This window comes from Danio aesculapii, chromosome 4 (genome assembly GCF_903798145.1).
Source record: "Danio aesculapii chromosome 4, fDanAes4.1, whole genome shotgun sequence".
Lineage (NCBI taxonomy): Eukaryota > Metazoa > Chordata > Actinopteri > Cypriniformes > Danionidae > Danio > Danio aesculapii.
Genome location: NC_079438.1, coordinates 58,215,569 through 58,235,900, shown reverse-complemented (window position 1 = coordinate 58,235,900; position 20,332 = coordinate 58,215,569). Strand labels below are relative to the sequence as shown.

The following is a 20,332-nucleotide window of genomic DNA, read 5'->3' as shown; positions in this document are numbered from 1 at the left end:
GCAAATACTGTAATGATAAATACTGTGAGCAAATACTCTAATGATAAATACTGTGAGCAAATACTGTAATAATACTGTGAGCAAATACTCTACTAATAAATACTGTGAGCAAATACTCTAATAAATACTGTGAGCAAATACTCTAATAAATACTGTGAGCAAATACTCTAATGATAAATACTGTGAGCAAATACTCTAATAATAAATACTGTGAGCAAATACTCTAATAAATACTGTGAGCAAATACTCTAATGATAAATACTGTGAGCAAATACTCTAATAATAAATACTGAGAGCAAATACTCTAATGATAAATACTGTGAGCAAATACTCTAATGATAAATACTGAGAGCAAATACTCTAATAATAAATACTGAGAGCAAATACTCTAATAATAAATACTGTGAGCAAATACTCTAATAATAAATACTGTGAGCAAATACTCTACTAATAAATACTGTGAGCAAATACTCTACTAATAAATACTGTGAGCAAATACTCTACTAATAAATACTGTGAGCAAATACTCTACTAATAAATACTGTGAGCAAATACTCTACTAATAAATACTGTGAGCAAATACTCTAATGACAAATACTGTGAGCAAATACTGTAATGACAAATACTGTGAGCAAATACTGTAATGACAAATACTGTGAGCAAATACTCTACTGCTAAATACTGTGAGCAAATACTCTACTAATAAATACTGTGAGCAAATACTCTACTAATAAATACTGTGAGCAAATACTCTACTAATAAATACTGTGAGCAAATACTCTACTAATAAATACTGTGAGCAAATACTCTAATGACAAATACTGTGAGCAAATACTCTACTGCTAAATACTGTGAGCAAATACTGTAATGACAAATACTGTGAGCAAATACTGTAATGACAAATACTGTGAGCAAATACTCTGATAATAAATACTGTGAGCAAATACTGTAATAATAAATACTGTAATTAAACACAATAGTACTGTACGTTGTTTGTTCATGTAAACACATCAAGTAATCATAATGCAATCTTATTGTAAAGTGTAACCAATAATTCAATATGTAATAAACATGCACAATTGTAATATTTTGAGCACTTCAAACGTCTGTGAATAATTATTTATTTAAGAGTGCTTTAGGAATATTCATATTGTATTTGCAGTGGTGTTCATCACACCATCAGATGCTTGGAGACTTAATTAGCTTAATAGTTTAAACATTATCAAGTTAGTCTGGCCTACTGCATGCTAAAATATATACTGAAACTTCTCTGATTATTTATAGAGCTATTGTACTTCAACAGAGCAATATAACTCAATTAATTAGTGTTAAATTAACTAAACTCCTGACGAAAAGTGCAAAAGCTTTTCTTAATCTTGGGTGATATTCATTTCCTAATAACACCTTAAAATCATAGTTGCAATAATTTTATTAAATGCCAACGACTAATAAAATTCTGCTGTATTTTAATATTAACATAGTAACTGTAATAAAGCTAACGCTAACATTTACTAATGTATAAGGAATGTTTGTTTATTCTGAACAATGTTTTTTGTTATTACACCTGTCAAAGTAACTTTATTTACAGCTTAGGTCAATAATATCACTATAATACTGTATATAGTGATAAAAGCTTCAGTCACAACTTGAAAATTTCATCATAAGCACAGCGGTGAGAGAGAGCATCGGACAAAGTGAGATGCAACAGAAATGAGGGAGATCCTCTGAATCCCTTCGGATATGGAAAAGCCTGCAGGACTTTTCCGTGTGTGATGCGAGTGGGATGCTCCCGAGTTTATTTCTGCAGCTTTCAGATAAACCTTAAACAGTTCTGGAAAATAAATAAGCCTTTGTACATGACATACAGCATGTAATTAAAGCATTCCACCATTCAGATTCAACCCAAACACCTGCAGCTCACTTAAAACACAGAGCTCAATCATGTTACTAGTTTCATGTGTGTTTACTTATATACTTGCATGAAGACAACTGCAAAACCATTTACATTTCTCCTGTTTGATGTTTGGAGAAGAAAAAAAAATCTCCATCACACGATACTGGATTTCCTGTGAGCAATCATGTCTGTCTAACTCTTAAAAGCTTTTACTCCCGCTCCAAACTCCCTATGAGACGGATACACCTCAACATGACACAACCCTCTCCAGGATTTCAAAAACAAGCAGAATTCAGAGGCTCCAAGACTTTGGTTTTATTTCCATAATCAAAAGGAGAGCATATCTACTAAGCCAATGCATGACTGGATGCTACAAATAAAACCAGCTCAGAGTCAAAAATACACACTGTATTATTGTCTTCGCATGAGGAAGACGACACACAGGAGAATGTAGTTTTGCATCCATCTTCTGAGATTACAAACAAACAACCTCCACTGCAATGATGTTAAAGGAGACGTTGCAGCATGGTAATTATGTTTAGTCCACTGCATGGCAGGTGTATGTCTCAGCGCGGCCCACACAACCTAAACGCTCCCTGCTGCCAAGTCTGTCTCACCCCCCCATAACCTACTAAACTACAGAGAAATGCACGTGGAGAACCAGCAGCCGCACAGTCTGTAGACTACCAGCACCGCTGCCGCTGTAAAACCGCTCGCTTCTGATACTACAAATATCTGAGAACTGGCGTATTTCAGCATGTGCTACAGCTGGTGACACATTTACAGGTGAATTAAGCTTGTGCATGTTGAAAAACACCATTAACCACATTTGTAAACACAGATGATAACCTATAAAAGCACACAACTGGGCTAAATAACGTGACAGTTAAGTTAAATTCTCATCACACCATATCAGACGCTAAACAATCATCCATTGCAATAAAATTTATCTTTTTAGAGACTGTCAATGATAAAAGTATCAACACAGCCAAGTCGTGAAACTTAAATACATATCAAACCACAAACTCCAAAACAAAAAAGCTCTTATTGAGAACTACTAATGACACATGCATCCCTTAAAGCAACCCAAATAAATGCCCAAACAAGCACCTAACCGCACTGACCCTGCCTGATTTAGACACTAAAACACAACCAGTGTAGAAAAGCAAATGTTGCATTAGAAAAAGGTTAAAGTATTCGTAGAACACAAAGACTAAATTAAAAAAGCTTATTAGGAGTTTGTGCATAAATCCACAAATGTTTTCAAAACAGAAGACTTGATGAAGGATGAATCCTGAAAAGAGACCAAACGAGCATCTGCAACATTAAAACTGCCTTATTTACATTCAATTCGCCATGATGTTGGCATTGAACATAAAGATGATATCGGTGTAAAATCAGCACAAAAAGTCTGAAACACGAACACTGAATCCTCCAAAAACACAGGCTGGTGAGTCGGAACCGAGCCGCGTGTTTGACCGCATCAGAGCAGAGAAGCGCCTGTAAACATTGAGCACATGTGCTGGAGTTGATCACAGAGAAACTGAATAAGAAAGACTCACCGAAGGTAGTACTGTTTCAAAACAAAAGCAGCATTCGAGCAACTCCTGGGGAATTGGAAATCCTCGACCAGCTCGACCCACTGGTTCTTGTCGGACACCTGTAGGGTGAAGAGAACAGGTGAGAGGGGTTCGGTTCAGATGCTGGACCGTGTGTGTAAGAGTGTCTCTCTGTGTGTATGTGAGTGCATGCTAACTCCTATTAGCACTCCGGCTAACTTACAATTTCCTGTGTGAAATAAATAAATCAGACCCGTCACCGAGAAACAACGTGCTCGGAGGCGAAACGGTCCGAGCCCAGGGTCCGGACCGCGGATCTGGTACGGTTTGCGGCTGTATTTACACCGCGGAACACACAGGCCTGTGTGCGGCCTACAGACTCACAGTCCTGGGCCACACGGGAGGAATAAACCCGCTGATACACACGGTGGGTCCGGACGGGATTCGGTGCCTGTGCCACAGTCCTGGTGATCGATGTAAAGCCGCCCGGTAATTTTGAAGTGAGTATGTGTGAAAGTGTGTGTGCGCGTCCGGGGCCAAACACACTCTCTCACTCACTCACTCGCTCGCTCAGACATAGACTTACACAGGCCGATGCACGGCACAACCAAACACAGATTCGCCGGACCGGGCTGGGGAGTTGAGTTTGAAGTGTGTGTGAGAGATGAGAAATGTAGAGTTTACTATGAGCGAGTGTGTGTGTGTATGTTTGTGAGCAACTTACCTTCGCGAAGCCCCCTAAAGACACCACTCTCACATAGAGAGCGCCCAGGTCCAGCTCCTTCCCACCCACCACGGGAACCTTTTTAAACGGAGATCTGTGAAGAGAAATAGCAGAATAAACACCCGTGGTCGGTCCCGAGCCCCTCACGCGTCCAGCACGGGTCACACAAGTTATAATAAGAGCGAAATTCCCGCTCACCCTCTGCTGTGGTGAAATTGCCGCAGCTCGTCCAGGAAAGCCTGTCCTTTCCTCCGCTGCTCGGGGAGGTTTTTCCCCGTCGAGTTCGCCATCGTTTCGCTGAAATTCGGTCAAACTCCCGGCTCAGATTCGGTTCCTAAGAGTCCGGGGATCCCATGCTCCGGTCCGCTCCGCTCCGGCGCGGCTGCGTGTTTGAAAAGTTAAAGAAATGACGGAGGATGAGAGTGGAGAAACCCGCTCCAGCGGCAGCCCGAGCAGCCCGCGAACCCGAGCGAGCTCAGCCTAACTGCACCGCTGCACCGCTCATGGCTGCACGGGGAAACGACGGTACCGGCTGCGCCTGTGTTGGTGTTTGGAGTGGGTTTTTGACAGTGCGGGACGGACGCGGCTCCGGTTTAATCGCGCACACTGTGAAGCGGCAGCGGGATCCAGTTCAGACAAAAAGACCCGAGGCCGCGCGGCTCCACGGCGCCTCCAATAGGCCAACGTCGGTACTGCAGCCGCCACAGCGCCGCTGTGAACAATAGACGGAGCTCGTTGGAGGAAAGGGGGAGTCGCGAAACTCTGGTTAACCGTTAAAACGGAACCCAGCCGTGAGCGTCGGAGGGGGGAAGGGAACTGTCAACTTACACTAGCGTCATGAAAATAATAAAACTTGAGTCGAGCGAAGTTTCTGGTCTTGTAAAATGCCCACAGCTTCAACAGACAGTCATGAGAAGAAGCGTAAATTAATGTTTGCTTTTAAAACTCAGTCGCGTGTAGTCATGACTACCTCCATCCACTGATAATCAAAAAGAGTTGTCATTGTGCTGGGAAAATTAAATTTGCATAAACACATATGTTCTTGGTATGTCATAATGTCATGAAATAGCATGTTCAAAGACTTGTCGTTCCTTAAAAACAGCACCAATCTGGCAGAGAGCGCTGCTCGGAAATACACATTAATAGCTTAAGTTAAACCGTGGTGTCTGGAGTTAAAGTAGTACAATCTGCGCTTTGTTGCAGCGAACGGTCGGTAATTTTCTCCCGGTCCCTTGTGCTAACCGCCGGGCGGATATAAACGACACGGGGTGACTACATTCAACCATTACACGCACCCCTCTCGCAAGTTATTCTGCCACAAAATGGCGGAACTCGACGCGAAAGACCCCATTTTGTCAAGCAGACGACACGAGCAGTTGGAAAAAGCGGAATTTAATATTTCCAACGCTATTTTCAGCGAGTTTTGGATGTTTTTCTCGGCGCCTGCTGATATGTTGTGGCGTCGCGCGGCAGATGGAGAATAATGTGCGCGCGCTCTGGCTTTGACGCAGCTCGAGCGCTCAGCGGCTGAAGACACATCAAGATGCATTTATCCACATAGATTAGATTTATTTCACATTTGTACATTAATAAAGCTTAATAAACTTAGCATTTAATGTGGAGTTTTGGAATATTTTGACTAATATGATATGTTGGAATTGTAAACGGGTTGTTTTGTCTGTTAAATATTGATAATCTGTCTCCATATTTTATAAACGGTTGTGTACTGTAAGGTTGTATATTATTTTAATCTGTTAACAAATGTAACTACTTATATATGCATAGCTGTGCAAAACAACGGATACTTTCATAGTGATCGAAAACCTGGAAATATGATAATTTAGTATTGTGATGGAAATGTATATAACGACGTTATGATGATCAGGATTTTATCGGAAACAATTGTTCTTTGTGCATAAAATGTCTTTAAAATATAAAATGTGATCTGGTCATAAATAAATAGACTGGACAAATCATAAGGGAAGCCATTCAAACCTCACAGAGAGAAAAATGTAGGCATAAAAACTGAACGGTGATTGTGTTTACATGCAGAAAACTCAAAAACCTGCATCATCAGAGTAGTTTTTAGACATAAGCCACTGGACCAGATTGTCCAGCTAATCTGTTTAGTAGTAGTCCATTATCTGACAGATGCACAACTAAAACAGATATCATCTAGTTTTTCTAAACACAAAAACCCCCAGATATTAAGTAGCCTGTGTTTGTGTGTGTGTGAAAACCAAGACAAACAGCTGCACACAGTCAGATAAGGTTGTAAAAGTTGGTCAAATTCGCCCTCTTGTGGTTAAACATTGAAGAACACCTCAACGCAGTTTGATTCCTGGGTTTTACACTGTTTTACCATGATTTACTGTAGGCATCCATTAAAATGTCATTCGATGTAAGCGGTTTTGTTTATATGCAAAAAAAGTAATGCATATTTCAAGAAACTTGATGACAAATTAAAAGACTAGACTATATTCAAGGATTTTAGACGACTTTTTTTTAAAATAAGTAGTTTTTTGGTATTTTAGCACATTTAACTTGATTAAACGTAAATACAAGTCGACTGAAAGTATATCAGTTGTAATAATTTTAGTGTGGAAGTCAAACGTGAAATGCTGACAACATTCAACTTGCACTTTGTCTTCTTATCCACAAGGATGCAGCACCATCACACACATCAACTCTTACTATAATCTCATCAAGAAGCATTACATAGATTCACATGGATTATAACAGAGGAGAAAATAGTGTAGGAAAACCAGTTACACTGTAATATTATCCTAAATGTTCACACAATGCCTGCAGATGAAATAAGATAACTCAATTATACAGCAAGCTCTCAGATGATGCTCAAAAAAGGCAACAAATGCAGTATAGATCTTTATTTGAAGAGCACAGACAAACAAAACAAGCTACATTCAAAACAAACATTTTCATAAAGTGCTGGATGAATTTCTCACACACAATCTGACAACATGAAAACACATGTAAAAGAATTAACCATAATCCGAAAACTAATACCTTATATAATAACCTTTCTGTATAAACTCTTTAATGAACCGAAACATATTTAGCATCATAATAGCGGAGGTGTTAATAAGCATGACTGTATCAGTAGTATATTTGCGCTCCGTAAAGGATGTAGTGTTTATTTAATAACAGCTGGCTGACTGACCAACTTAAAAACACGCATGCAGATTAAACCAAACTAACAATCCATATTGAATACGGATCATTGACAATAAACACAATCCAACGAAACACAAATTTAAGGCACACAAAAAACCCTAAATACTTAAAAAAATGAGTTTAAAATGTGCTCTAAAAATGCTATTTGAGATTCAAACAAACAAACAAACAAAATAAATCTGCTTTGGTTGTCGTAGAAAAATGTTTCTGCATATTTATGGGGTGTCCGAGGATCTACACATGTCCCAGCAAGCATCTTTTTGTGTTTAAAAGAAGTCTAATAGATGTCTAAACATAGACATCTTAGCTAAAACAAAGCTAAATTTGAGCTGTCAGTCAAAATCTAATAGATGTCCAAGAATAGCTCTAAACTAGACTAATCATCAAATGCACAGCAATAAATAACTACACATGTGAAGTCTATCTAATCTGTCTATTTGGTCATTAGTCTAGTTTTGGGCTAGTAGATTTTTCACTGAAAGTCCACGATCTGCCTTGTTTTTAGCAAAGACATCCATGCTAGATGTCTATTAGATGTCAAACTGACACACAATTGCTTGGTCGGTTTTGTAACTAAAACAGTGCTCTCCATTTAAATATAAAGTGGAAACGCAACAGCACGTGTTTTAGAGTATTACATGATCTGAATGCACACAGCGCATCTGTCAAAATCTAATAGACGTCTAAGAATAGCTTAAAACTAATTCAGTCATCAAATACACAGCAATACATAACTACACATGTGAAGTTGATCTAATCTGTCTATTTAATGATTAATCTAGTTTTGGGCTATTCCTAGATGTCTATTAGATTTTGACTGAAAGTCCAAGATCTGCCTTGTTTTTAGCAAAGGCATCCATGTTAAGATATCTATTAGATGTCTATTTAACACACAATTGCTTGGAGGGTTATGTAATACAGTACAACAGTGCTCTCAATGTAAATATGATGTGGAAACGGCACGTGTTTTACAGTATTACATGATCTGAATGCACACAGCGCATCTGCTCATACATGAACACACACGCATGCACACACTTTTACCTTAATTTCTGCTGGCTTTTCTAATGAGCTCAGATGGAAGACATCAACATACAGTAAAACATTGCATCATTGATATATATAATCAGTATGATCCAGATTTAACTCAATCAGGAGTCAAAAATCAAATTACAAACATGAACTGACCCAGAGTAACAGATATTAAACACAGTGATGATATAATTGAACCGTGCATACTTTTAAACAGACTTAAATTAAACCCTATAACCTCTTAGCTAAAATAATGATAATTACAGTAGCTAGAAATTGATATTAAAAACAAATAAATGCATCTGAGGCATGTCCTGATGTGTTTTAGTATGGCACAAAAGACTGCACTGCAAAAAAAAAGAGTTTCTTACTTCGAGTTGTCTTGTTTCTAGTCCAATTACCTAAAAATTCTACAATCAAGAAGCATTTTGAGACAAATATTAATATTGTTTGGTTTTCAGAAATAATGAGTTAAAATTAACTGAGTTTATCATTAAAATAAGAAATATAATCTTGTTTTTGCTTTGAAATAAGTTTACTTTGCTAACACCACTGGCAGATTTAGTTTATTTTAGGAGAACAAACTCTAACTTGAGTTATTACTTCTTAAAACAAGACAATATGAGTAACTCATCTAGAAAATTCTTCTTGACGTAAGATTTTTTTTTAGATATTTGTACTATAAACAAGACAATTCAAGAATGAAACAAGAAAAAAAAAAATCTTTTTTTTTTTTGCAGAGTGATTCGAAAGCTTTGAGAGATGTAAAGAAAACAGTTTGTGGCTAATTTAATTTGATAAATAAAAATGAAGCCGTTTGTTGGTTGTACCCAAGTCAAATTTTCATAGCTTGTCCACTAGAAATGTACTCTAAAACCATATACTCACAGATTCAGAAACCTACAACCAATTAAACTGCCTTATATTCATTCAATCAAACTAAAAATTGTATCCGACTAGACTTCATATGTGAAGCAAGACTGAATTGCACCTATGTAAAAAACAAACAAAGAATACAGCGAAAAATATCTGTAAATTAGCAGTTTTCTGTATTGTTGGATTCCTGTTTTTATTTTTCCCCAGTTTATTTCTGCTTTTGAATTGCATTATGACATCTTGCAACAACTTTTAACCTTGAAAAGTGTGTAAAAGAGACTTTTCTAATAGTTTAAAGTGCTCTATTGTATGGGTTGGTGTTGTTTATTACGCTACAAAAACCTTGTAACAAACTGCAGCACATTTTCTGTTATTATCCAGACTTATATCTCTAGATATTATTACTTGCACATCATTTCAAATGACTAAAATGTCAATAAAAGTCCCTTTGCTAAACTGTAGAGTTGAATTTTCAACATCAAAAGTCCACATAGCAGAGATCAACATCCCATAATGCAACTCACAACCACAAATAAACAGAAAACACACAAAAATACAGAAATTCTCAATTAACAGATATTTTTTTGTACAGTGTACATTTCCCAGCATCCTCAGTTCTTCCCCCTTCTCTTATTGTTCATCTCAAAGTAGGGCTCATCTCTTTTGCTGGCTTTAGTCCGTGTGCTGTATTTAGTGTTTATTGGAGCTGGTTTTGTCACAGCAGCAACATGAACAGGCGGGTTACTGCTAGCCAAAGGTTTCCTGGTGGTTGTTTTATTGCTACCAGTTGTGCTCTGCTCTACAGATTTACCCTGAGAGGGTTTTGTGAGGGTAATAGGAGCCCGTGGGGAAGCAGAACAGGGTTTTTTTGAGTCTAAAGCCGGGGATGGAGGGCGTCTCTGTGCGATACGTGTGCGGACGGGTCCCGCTGGAGGTTTCTGCGCAGACGGAGCTGAAGATTTGGGCTGTTTGCATGTTGGCTCAGGACAGACGGGACTGCGGGGCTGAGATGGAGATCCACGTGGACGCAGTTTAGTCTTGGAAACTGCTTTCTGAGAAACTCCAGATAGACTAGACTGGGGAAGGGGGCTTCGTTTTGGGACGGGTGATGAAAGAGGGGTGGTTTTAGGGGAAGATGTGGGCGTGTTAAAGATTTTCTTGGGTGCTGCAGCTTTACGAGTAATTAATGGAGTGGATGCGGGTGACTGGGTGACGCTGCGGGGTGTGCTGGGTTTATACACTGATGTTGTGGAGGATGATGATGACGAAGAGGAGGATTCTGGTAGAAGGTTTACTGCTGCAATTGGGTCCATAGTTGGTGGTTGTGCTGCCTGTGAACTGTGGGTGGAGCCTGAGCTGGATGGGCCTTTCTGATAGGCTAGAATCTTCTGCTCTAGAGTGGTGAACTGCAGCACGCGGTCCGGGTCGTATTTCAGCAGAAATCCCTTCAGAGTGTCCCAGCCTCCACCCACACGCACCATCACATGCTTCCCGTGGAGCATCTGGAGAGACGAGTTTATTTAGTAATTAACCTCATCAACTGAAGACGCACAAAATACTCATTTATATGGAAACAGAACGTTTTCATTTGGTCAAAAACTAACTATTGAAATGTTTTTTGGATAATTAATTCATTAAATAAGGGATAAAGTACATCCAGATGGATGCTATCTCAGAATGAAGCAGTCAGGTTTATCGGCAGCCTGACGTGAAGTGCAGCACTGCTGTATAAGACTGAAAACAACCTCCTGGATGTAATTTAATACATCCAAAACATTGTTCTGAGCCATAACAGTTTATTCATTCTCTAATTAAAGGCAAAAACTGCTGAATGGAGCATACACTAACCCAGTGTTTCCCAACCCTGTTCCTGGAGGCACACCAACAGTACATATTTTGGATGTCTCCCTTATCTGACCCATTCGTGTCAGGTTTTTGGGGTCTTTTCTAATGTTCTGCGGAGTTGATTCAGGTGTGTTTGATTAGGGAGAGGTTGAAAATGTGTACTGTTGGTGTGCCTTCAGGAACAAGGTTGGGAAACACTGCACTAACCTATGTATTCTTCAGACACAAAATAGTGCCAAACAGAAACAGCCATGAGATAGACAGACAGATGGACGGATGGATGGATAAATAGACAGACAGACAGACAGAATTCATTGAAGATTAAGATGATTTTAAGCCTGTGTTATTAATTAATACAGTTGTTCTCTGGAAATAACGTACAGTGGAATGTTGTGACTGACTAATCAGAATCAAGTATTCCTGACAATAGTGTAATAATGTAATAGAAAATTCCAGTGAATCGCACAGACTTCTCTCTGCTGATGTATGCAGTTTTAATCCTTCCTCCATGTTTAATAACCACACACACACACACACACATTTCAGCATTCAATGGCCTATATGGACGGCAAGTGTTTTTTCAGCCACCGATAAACTACAGGTGAAAGGTTAAAGTGACTTTTCAATTTCATAAGGTTCCTTTCACAGCATTGATAATGTAATTTCATTAAAATATAATCAGTTAAATAGACTTAAACATTATTTTAGTTGTTCTTTAACAAGATGAAAGGCAGTTTAAACGTAAGCACTACCAGGAGCAGCAGGTCAGCACTGAAACTCCACTGAAAATACTGTGGTAAAATATATGTCCATGTTTAAAAGAGACATGATGCAGAACAATGGAAATTATAAAAGTGCTAGTGCTAGTCTGGGCTGAGACACACTTTATTTGTGCATCTCAATCAGGCAGTGAAGATGATTGATTTTAAGCAAACCAGACCTTAAACGCAGCGAGTTTATAATGGGATTATATTCAGCATGACTTATTCAAAACTATATATTATATAAATAACCCTGCTTTACACTCGTTTGTAGTAATATGCAACACTTGTTGGATTGTAAGTAGACAATAATTCAGAAATGATGTCCTTACCCTGATGAACAGGATCTTGTCTCCGAGTCTGTATCGTCCTTCAGACAGATACTCAATAGAAAACTTCTGTGTGCAGTTACAAGGAGGCTCATCCTGATCTGCACGATCCTACAAATCAATGCAATGTGTGTCAATGAAATCAGGGAAAAGTTCAATTAATTGCACATGCTGGAAAAATTAGAGCCAGTTTGCTGGAGATTATGTGTATAAAGGTCATCATCAGACCTCCAGACCTGAGGGTTTCCTGCTGCTATTGGGCTCAGAGAGGGAATTTGTTAGCGTTCCAGACAAACATTTTCCCCATGTGAAGCTTTAAACAACAGCTGTGATTTACACACTCAACAAACAATAATAAACGCAACCAAGGATGGTTAACAAATAATAAAGCTGAAAATACTAAGACAGTTCTTCAAGTCAAGCATAAAAGCCTGTTCTCAGCAAGCAGTGTTTAGTAAATGTGTGTGTGTGTGTGTGTGTTACTCACAGCGTGATACATGGCTCCGTGTTGACAGCACACTGTGAATGTTTTCACAGGAGACGAGTGATCAGTCATCATCATACTTTCCTCCAGTTCAATTTCCTTCTCCAGTTTAACCAGAACAGGAGGCTCGATCCCATACCTACCAAAACAAAACATCTTTACCATCACAACTAGGGACGCTCACATTGACTGTTTAATCATGCATTTTAGCCTATTAATGGCATCAGTCATTCATTCATTCGTTTTCCTTCGGCTTAGTCACGTATTTATCAGAACCACCAACTATTCCAGCATATGTTTTAAGCAGTGGATGCCCTTCCAGCTGCAACCCAGTACTGAGAAACACCCATACACCCTCACATTCACACACACTCATACACTATGGCTAATTCAGTTCATCAATTCACCTATAACGCATGTGTTAGGACACAGAAACGCCAACTGCCCCAGCCGGGACTCAGTGACCTTCTTGGTGTGGGGCGACAGTGCTAACCACTGAGCCACCGTGCTGCCATTGTTTTACAATCAATCAACTTATTAACATATTAAGTTAACTTAATCAATTTGTGCTGGAAAAACATGAAGGGGTTGTGTGGAACCCTGCAATTTTTAACAGTGTAGACGCAGACACGGTACAATAGCTGCTCTAAGCACTGAACTAAATCCACTGCAATCCACTACAATCCAGGTAAATTTGCCCCCAACCCAACTCATAAGCCCCTAAAGCAGCCCCGTGATCTCTGACCCCCCAGACAGGCTGACATCTGTCACCTGCAGGATCAAAAGGCAGGTTCACTCACCTGGAGACGATCCGGCCGATCTCCAGCAGACACAAACACACCTGACGTGGCTCCTTATGCAGCACTGAGGAACACAGCACACACACACACACAAATTAATATAGATACACACTCTAAATATTTTTAAAAGATATTGCCCACAATACATTGTGCATTTGGACTACAAATTTAGGTAAAAAACTATAAACAAACTACAAACATGGCAGCCATGCGAGATCAACCATCAAGTAAAGAAGCTTCAGTAAAGTTGTTTGAATGACTATGAATGACTACTTCCATATTCTTCTGTCACACACTCAAAACTACATACTTTAGGATGTAGTACAAGTATGCGAATTGGGACGCAGCATCAGTCTCAGGGCCGTCAGGTTAATGATTGACACCTTAAATCCCGTTCACCCATTAAGACGTGGGATTTACGGGGCCGCAGATCAGCTGACGTACACACACCGCAGATCCTCTGACACGATTACGAGCTCAGAGAAACACACACCAGCCCAGAGAACAGGACAGAAGGATGCCGGGCTCTCTTTAAGTACATTAATTTAGCCAACCTGATTAAAGTCCTGTTCTAATGGATAATACAGATGTCCGTTCTGGAGAGCAGCTCAATGCAAATTACATGCACAATGGCTCATTTACTTTTGGTGTTGTGATTTATTTATATAATATTTATACATATTTGTATTTTAGAATATTTATATCAAATATTCATGAGCCATATAGCGAGCAGATAAGAGATCTCTTTTTTTATATACCAATTCCATGTTTTATTGTGTTATATTGCATACCTAAACCTCAATACTCAAAGCATGATAGTAATCAATGGAATCAAATTTAAAAAGTAATAATAATAATAATAATAATAATAATATTAATATTAATAATAATAACAATATTATTATATTAACACTGTAATAATAATTACAATAATAATAAATCAATTTGTACATATAATAAATACATTAATATAATAATTATAATTACGAATATTATTAGATATTATTGTAGTTCATTATAATTAACTATTTTTATTTTATTATTATTGTATTATTGATATTATTATTGCTATTATAATTATATATTTTTATTGATCAGTTTTGTTGTTGTATCTGAATATTCTGATTTATAAATGTTATACAAATGTGTTGCCAAACATTCTGGTAATCAAATTGCATGCATAAAACTTTTAAAGATTAATTAATTAATTAAAAAAAAGTAAATCCTTCAATATTATTTAAACACTTTAATTTAGTCTTTTTAAGAAAAAAATCTGCTTTAAAATGTGGATTATTGTTGATAAATGGGCAAAAACAGTGTGTGGCAGTAAGTGAATTAATTAAAACATATATTATTATTAGGTTGCAAAATACACTTGTACACACATGTACATTAGTAAAACATTTGTCATCATTTCTTTTAGTTAAACTAAGTGTTTATTAAAAAAGTTGAGTTGAGTTTAAATAAATGTAAATAAATGTGTGAAATGTTGGTAAAGGGAATCTCAGATCAGCTCTGGAGCTCAAATTCATGTTTAAGTCCTCATATAATGAAACTACAGACAGTGACAAGATAATTAAGTAAATATAATGTTTAACAGCTATTTAGAGGCACAATCTGGATATTCAGCAAGGCAAGAAACATATGCGGGAATGCAGAAAACATCCAATCTAGTTTGCACCTCAATACAACAAATATCTAACATAATCAGCATTTTCTTTGAGCTGCACCTTGATAAAACTTCTTAAACGAGTAGTTTTCTTACCCAAACCCTCAGACTCGAACAGATAAGTTTCATCCACTCCAACGTGACGACACCAGGACAGAAAATTAGCCGTATTGTCCCGTGCGAAAAACGATCCAGGAGAGGCATTTTTCTTGAAGTGGATTTTCTTTGAGGGCATCTGTTAACAAAACACAGATATAGGATCTAGAAACAAACAGTGGTGTGTTCACACAAGCTTTATTCTACTGAATGTGCATTTACTCACCGCTGTTTCTGAGTCCTCTGGGATTTTACTCTGCAGAATCCCGACTAATCGACACAATCTGACACCGTTGTCCAGTTCCTCCATGAAGCGCTCGGCTGACAGCGGCTCGCCTGCAAAAACACATATATCTATTCCAGTTACAACTGAAATGTGCGCTTTGAGTTCAGTCTGAGCTGAAAATGTCTGAGCTCATCCCGACTGAATTATGTCGTTCTGTCATATTCACCAACAATCCATTTCTCAGTGTACGTGTTTTTAACATAGTCATTTTATATTGCTGAAAGACTAAAGTGTATTATGCAAGACGTGTAAAAGGCCCTCCTAAAATGAGCATTTTTCTCAGCCTCCTATATTTAACTTCAGTTGTTTCACTTTAAAGGGAATGAAAAGAACTTATTTGTCACTATAAAAGTAAAATCTCTGAGTCCACACACAGGAGTTGGAGAAAAATGCTAATTTTAGAAAATAATATTAAATGGCATTTAAAGGTTTTTGCATCGAAACTCTTCAAATAAAGTCCATCCATTGACCCCTGGTTTGTCAGATTTGTACATTGCACTGAAAAGAAATACCTAATGGGCAAACTAAAGGACTACTACAACATTTGGGATCAATAAATAAAGCAATAAGACAGCAAAAAATTGATTTTATTTGCATTTCACATTTATATGCGATTTTGAGATATATATAAACACACACACACACACACACACACACTCACATACATATATACATATATATATATACACACACACACACACACACACACACATACACAGTGAGGGAAATAAGTATCGAACAGGTCACCATTTTTCTCAGAAAACACATTTCTAAAGGTGCCGTTGACTGGAAATTTTCACCTGAAGTTGGTAATAACCAAAGAAATCCATATATGCAAAGAAAACTAAACTAATTAGTTAACAAATGAAGTTGTGTGTAATAAAATATAATGACACAGGGAAAAAGTAGTATTGAACACACGAAGAAAGGGAGGTGTGGAAAGGCAGTGAAAGCCCAGACAGCAGCTGAAATCTCCCAGTAGTTCTTCAGCAACCCTCTGCCTTTTATCAGTGTAAATGAATATCAGCTGCTTCAGTTCAACATCCACATTAGCAGGAGGATGAAGATGAACCCAGGGTGGATATTTCAGCAAGATAATGATCCAAAACACAGACACGGAGACTCTCAGATGCTTTCAGAGAAAGAAAATCAAGCTGTAGAATGGCCCAGCCAATCACCTGACCTCAATCCAATAGAGAATACAAAGTAAAGCTCAGATTTGACAGACGAGACCAACTGATCCATCAAGGTTTTGACACTCTGTTGAAGTCTGTGAAAAACTCACACCTGAGCAATACATGAGGCTTTATTCTCCATATGAGAGGCGTCTTTAAGCTGCCATCACCTAAAAAACCTTTTTATATAAAAGTATTAAATATGTTTCAGTAGTTCAGCACTTTCTCCTTGTGTCATTCCAGTGTTATAACACAGAACTCATTTTATTTTGTTTTGTTTTATTTTTATTAATGTATTGTTTTGGTTTCTACCAAAATCTGGCTTAATGTCAACAGCTCCCTCAAAAATATTATTCCCAGGAAAACAAAAACATGACGTGTTTGATACTTATTTTACTTGCTGTATAAAATTTTTGTTTGTTTACATTGTTAAAACGTCTAACAAATTGATTTATGCAACAGTAAAACGTGGCTGTTCACTTTCAGAAGCTGTAGTGATGCTCTCTTTTCCACTAGATAATATGAAATAGTAAAAATATCATATCATCACATTACTTAGCCTGCTATCACTTACTGCATTTTTCTTCCATAACGCACAGCCCAACAAACAAGGCCGACAGCACAAAGCAGTCACACTTTAGTATTCTGTTCAAATTCCCCAACATGCTCAGCGTATTATCGGACGATAGGATTACAAGGACTTAATCTCAGAAACAGAAACAAACAGAGCAATGGGTTTATGGGTGAACAAGCTTTAACGGGCGACTGTCTTTCTTTAGGCTGGAATGAACATGTAGACAGACAGGTGAAGCCAACACCCTCCATTACTACACAAAGACTGAGAGATTGAGTTCTTGTTTCAGGAGTTATATATCAGCATTATACCAGGCTAACACAGTTTCCCACACTTCTGTGCTCCATATATGAGGCTTTAGGTTTCAGGAAAGGAAAAAACGTTTAGGCTAATAATAGCAGGATTTCTCTGCTTTCAAGCACTGAGAGGAGACATATGCATATATTCAACAATTCAATATATCATTATAAAACACAAAATTAATATCATGGGCACCTCAAAATACTGTGAATAATTATTATTTATAATATAATAGTACTTAATATATAAGTTTAAGAACACTATACTCAAGAGCTTTTAAAGAATATTCAGTATTCAATATTCCTTCACAGCACCAAATGCTTGAAATCTTAATTCATTCGGATTTATTTTCATTCATTAACATTCATTAACACCCTATATGATATTGAAATACTAAATAATATAATTTTAGACTATTTATAGGCTTTTTACACTATATTAATCTATAATATTATAATATTTATAGGCTTTTTAGACTATATTAAACTGTAATATTAGACGATTTATAGACTTTAAACTATATTAAACTATAATATTAGACCATTTATAGACTTCAAACTATATTAAACTATAATATTAGACCATTCATAGACTTTAAACTATATTAAACTATAATATTAGACCATTTATAGACTTTAAACTATATTAAACTATAATATTAGACCATTTATAGACTTTAAACTATATTAAACCATTTATAGACTTTAAACTATATTAAACTATAATATTAGACCATTTATAGACTAATCTATATTAAACTATAATATTAGACCATTTATAGACTTTAAACTATATTAAACTATAATATTAGACCATTTATAGACTTTAAACTATATTAAACTATAATATTAGACCATTTATAGACTTTAAACTATATTAAACTATAATATTAGACCATTTATAGACTTTAAACTATATTAAACTATAATATTAGACCATTTATAGACTTTAAACTATATTAAACTATAATATTAGACCATTTATAGACTTTAAACTATATTAAACTGTAATATTAGACCATTTATAGACTTTAATCTATATTAAACTATAATATTAGACCATTTATAGACTTTAAACTATATTAAACTATAATATTAGACCATTTATAGACTTTAATCTATATTAAACTATAATATTAGACCATTTATAGACTTTAATCTATATTAAACTATAATATTAGACCATTTATAGACTTTAAACTATATTAAACTATAATATTAGACCATTTATAGACTTTAAACTATATTAAACTGTCGTTGTATTTTGCACTGTCTGTATTTTGCACTGTTGTTGTATTTTGCACTGTCTGTATTTTGCACTGTCTGGAGCCAGCACCTAAGCTTTTCACTCATCACAGCACACGTGCTGCTGATGATGTGACAATAAAAGTGATTTGATTTGAAGCGAGGTATGAAGAACGGACCCCAGTTCATTACATCTAATTAAAGTAAAACGTATTAATCTACAAAAGCAGTTTAACATGCATGTATAATATGGCAATTTCTCACTGTTGATTTGAATGCATTACTAACGTTTACTATGTTATTGTAGTGTTACCCATTGTACACTGTAAAAAATAAAATCACCATTTCTTCAGCACACTGTACTTTTTCTGTCATATATACTAAGAAATTGTGAATAACTATTGATCTACATAAAAATATATGTGATGTCAACAATATCCGCTAAAATGCTAAGTCTACATGTTTAACTGAGTTTTCTGGACAAACATTTTTGTGTTGAACAGGAACATTAATATTTAAATAATTTGCGCATGCGTGATGTGATGATCGAAAACTAAGTTTGTTTATCTGTTGCTTGTAAAAGGGTTGACAGAGTGGCGCAGTTGCCTCACAGCAAGAAGGTTGCTGGTTCGAGACCCAGCTGGGTCAGTTGGCATCCCTGTGTTCAGCTGGGTTTTCTCCTATCATCCTTTTACAATGTAATTGGTTTGAAACATTCGTTTAATCTGAGCATGTATATACAAATTAAAGCAACACACTAAGGATTTATGTGGTTAACTATCTACGTACTGTCCACCTTTTCTAATTCTGACTGTAATTTATTAGTATATAGTAATGTAATAATAACTTTTATGAAGCTGCTTTTAATCAATAGTTATTATGAAAATATACAAGTAAACGTGAATTAAATACCATGATAAAAGCTTCAGCAGTTAATCGCAACAAGAACATCTGATGGGCCAAAAGCCTAGAGTGAGACACAATCAATGTTTTTTTATTTACCCAGCATGCCGCTGAGCCAGATGGCGAGGTCCTCTTGCATGGGCACCAGCGTGGCTTCGTGCCGCACTGCCAACCATTGGTCATACTGGAACACATCAGCCAGACCTGGGCCGGGACGGGGAGAGCGCGGACCACGAGGGCTCTGTAACGGGACATCAAACTTCTCACCGTACCAAGCCTGAAACCAGAGGAGGAAGAGATCATTCAACAACCCTGCGCTCATCCGATGATGCACAAAGAAAAACACACACTCTTCTGAGAATGAACACCTCACACTATCTACACACCCCCTCTCCAGAAATATGGTGACACTTGTGAAATCAAGACAGTTTCACTCCGAGTAAACTTAGCTAACAAACATGAGGCCAAGACAGAATCTATTTACTACTTATGTAAATAAATAAATGTGTGTGTGTGTGTGTGTGTGTGTGTATTCCATTCTTATATTAATTTCAGTAACGTATTTGAATAATATGCAAATGATTAT

General features: G+C 36.9%; 2 protein-coding genes across 5 annotated transcripts in view; both read right to left on the bottom strand.

Annotated features, from left to right (window-relative positions):
* arid2 (AT rich interactive domain 2 (ARID, RFX-like)) overlaps window positions 1-4,839 on the bottom strand; it is a 34,199-nt gene extending 29,360 nt beyond the window's left edge. For both annotated transcript variants that reach the window (XM_056456249.1, XM_056456250.1), the window contains exons 1-3: window positions 4,376-4,839; window positions 4,178-4,271; window positions 3,457-3,554 (exon numbers count right to left, since the gene is read on the bottom strand). In XM_056456249.1, coding sequence (XP_056312224.1) covers window positions 3,457-3,554; window positions 4,178-4,271; window positions 4,376-4,467 — 284 coding nt within the window. In that variant the 5' untranslated portion in view covers window positions 4,468-4,839. The remainder of the gene's footprint in view (window positions 1-3,456; window positions 3,555-4,177; window positions 4,272-4,375) is intronic.
* A 2,211-nt stretch (window positions 4,840-7,050) lies between these two features.
* The window catches only part of gas2l3 (growth arrest-specific 2 like 3), a 31,547-nt gene continuing 18,265 nt past the window's right edge, over window positions 7,051-20,332 (bottom strand). For 2 of the 3 annotated variants that reach the window (XM_056456252.1, XM_056456253.1), the window contains exons 3-9: window positions 19,846-20,023; window positions 15,491-15,600; window positions 15,265-15,403; window positions 13,500-13,563; window positions 12,703-12,838; window positions 12,219-12,326; window positions 7,051-10,782 (exon numbers count right to left, since the gene is read on the bottom strand). In XM_056456252.1, coding sequence (XP_056312227.1) covers window positions 9,892-10,782; window positions 12,219-12,326; window positions 12,703-12,838; window positions 13,500-13,563; window positions 15,265-15,403; window positions 15,491-15,600; window positions 19,846-20,023 — 1,626 coding nt within the window. In that variant the 3' untranslated portion in view covers window positions 7,051-9,891. Of the gene's footprint in view, window positions 10,783-12,218; window positions 12,327-12,702; window positions 12,839-13,499; window positions 13,564-15,264; window positions 15,404-15,490; window positions 15,601-19,845; window positions 20,084-20,332 lie in introns of those variants that run through there. The other variant, XM_056456251.1, reaches the window with a different exon arrangement.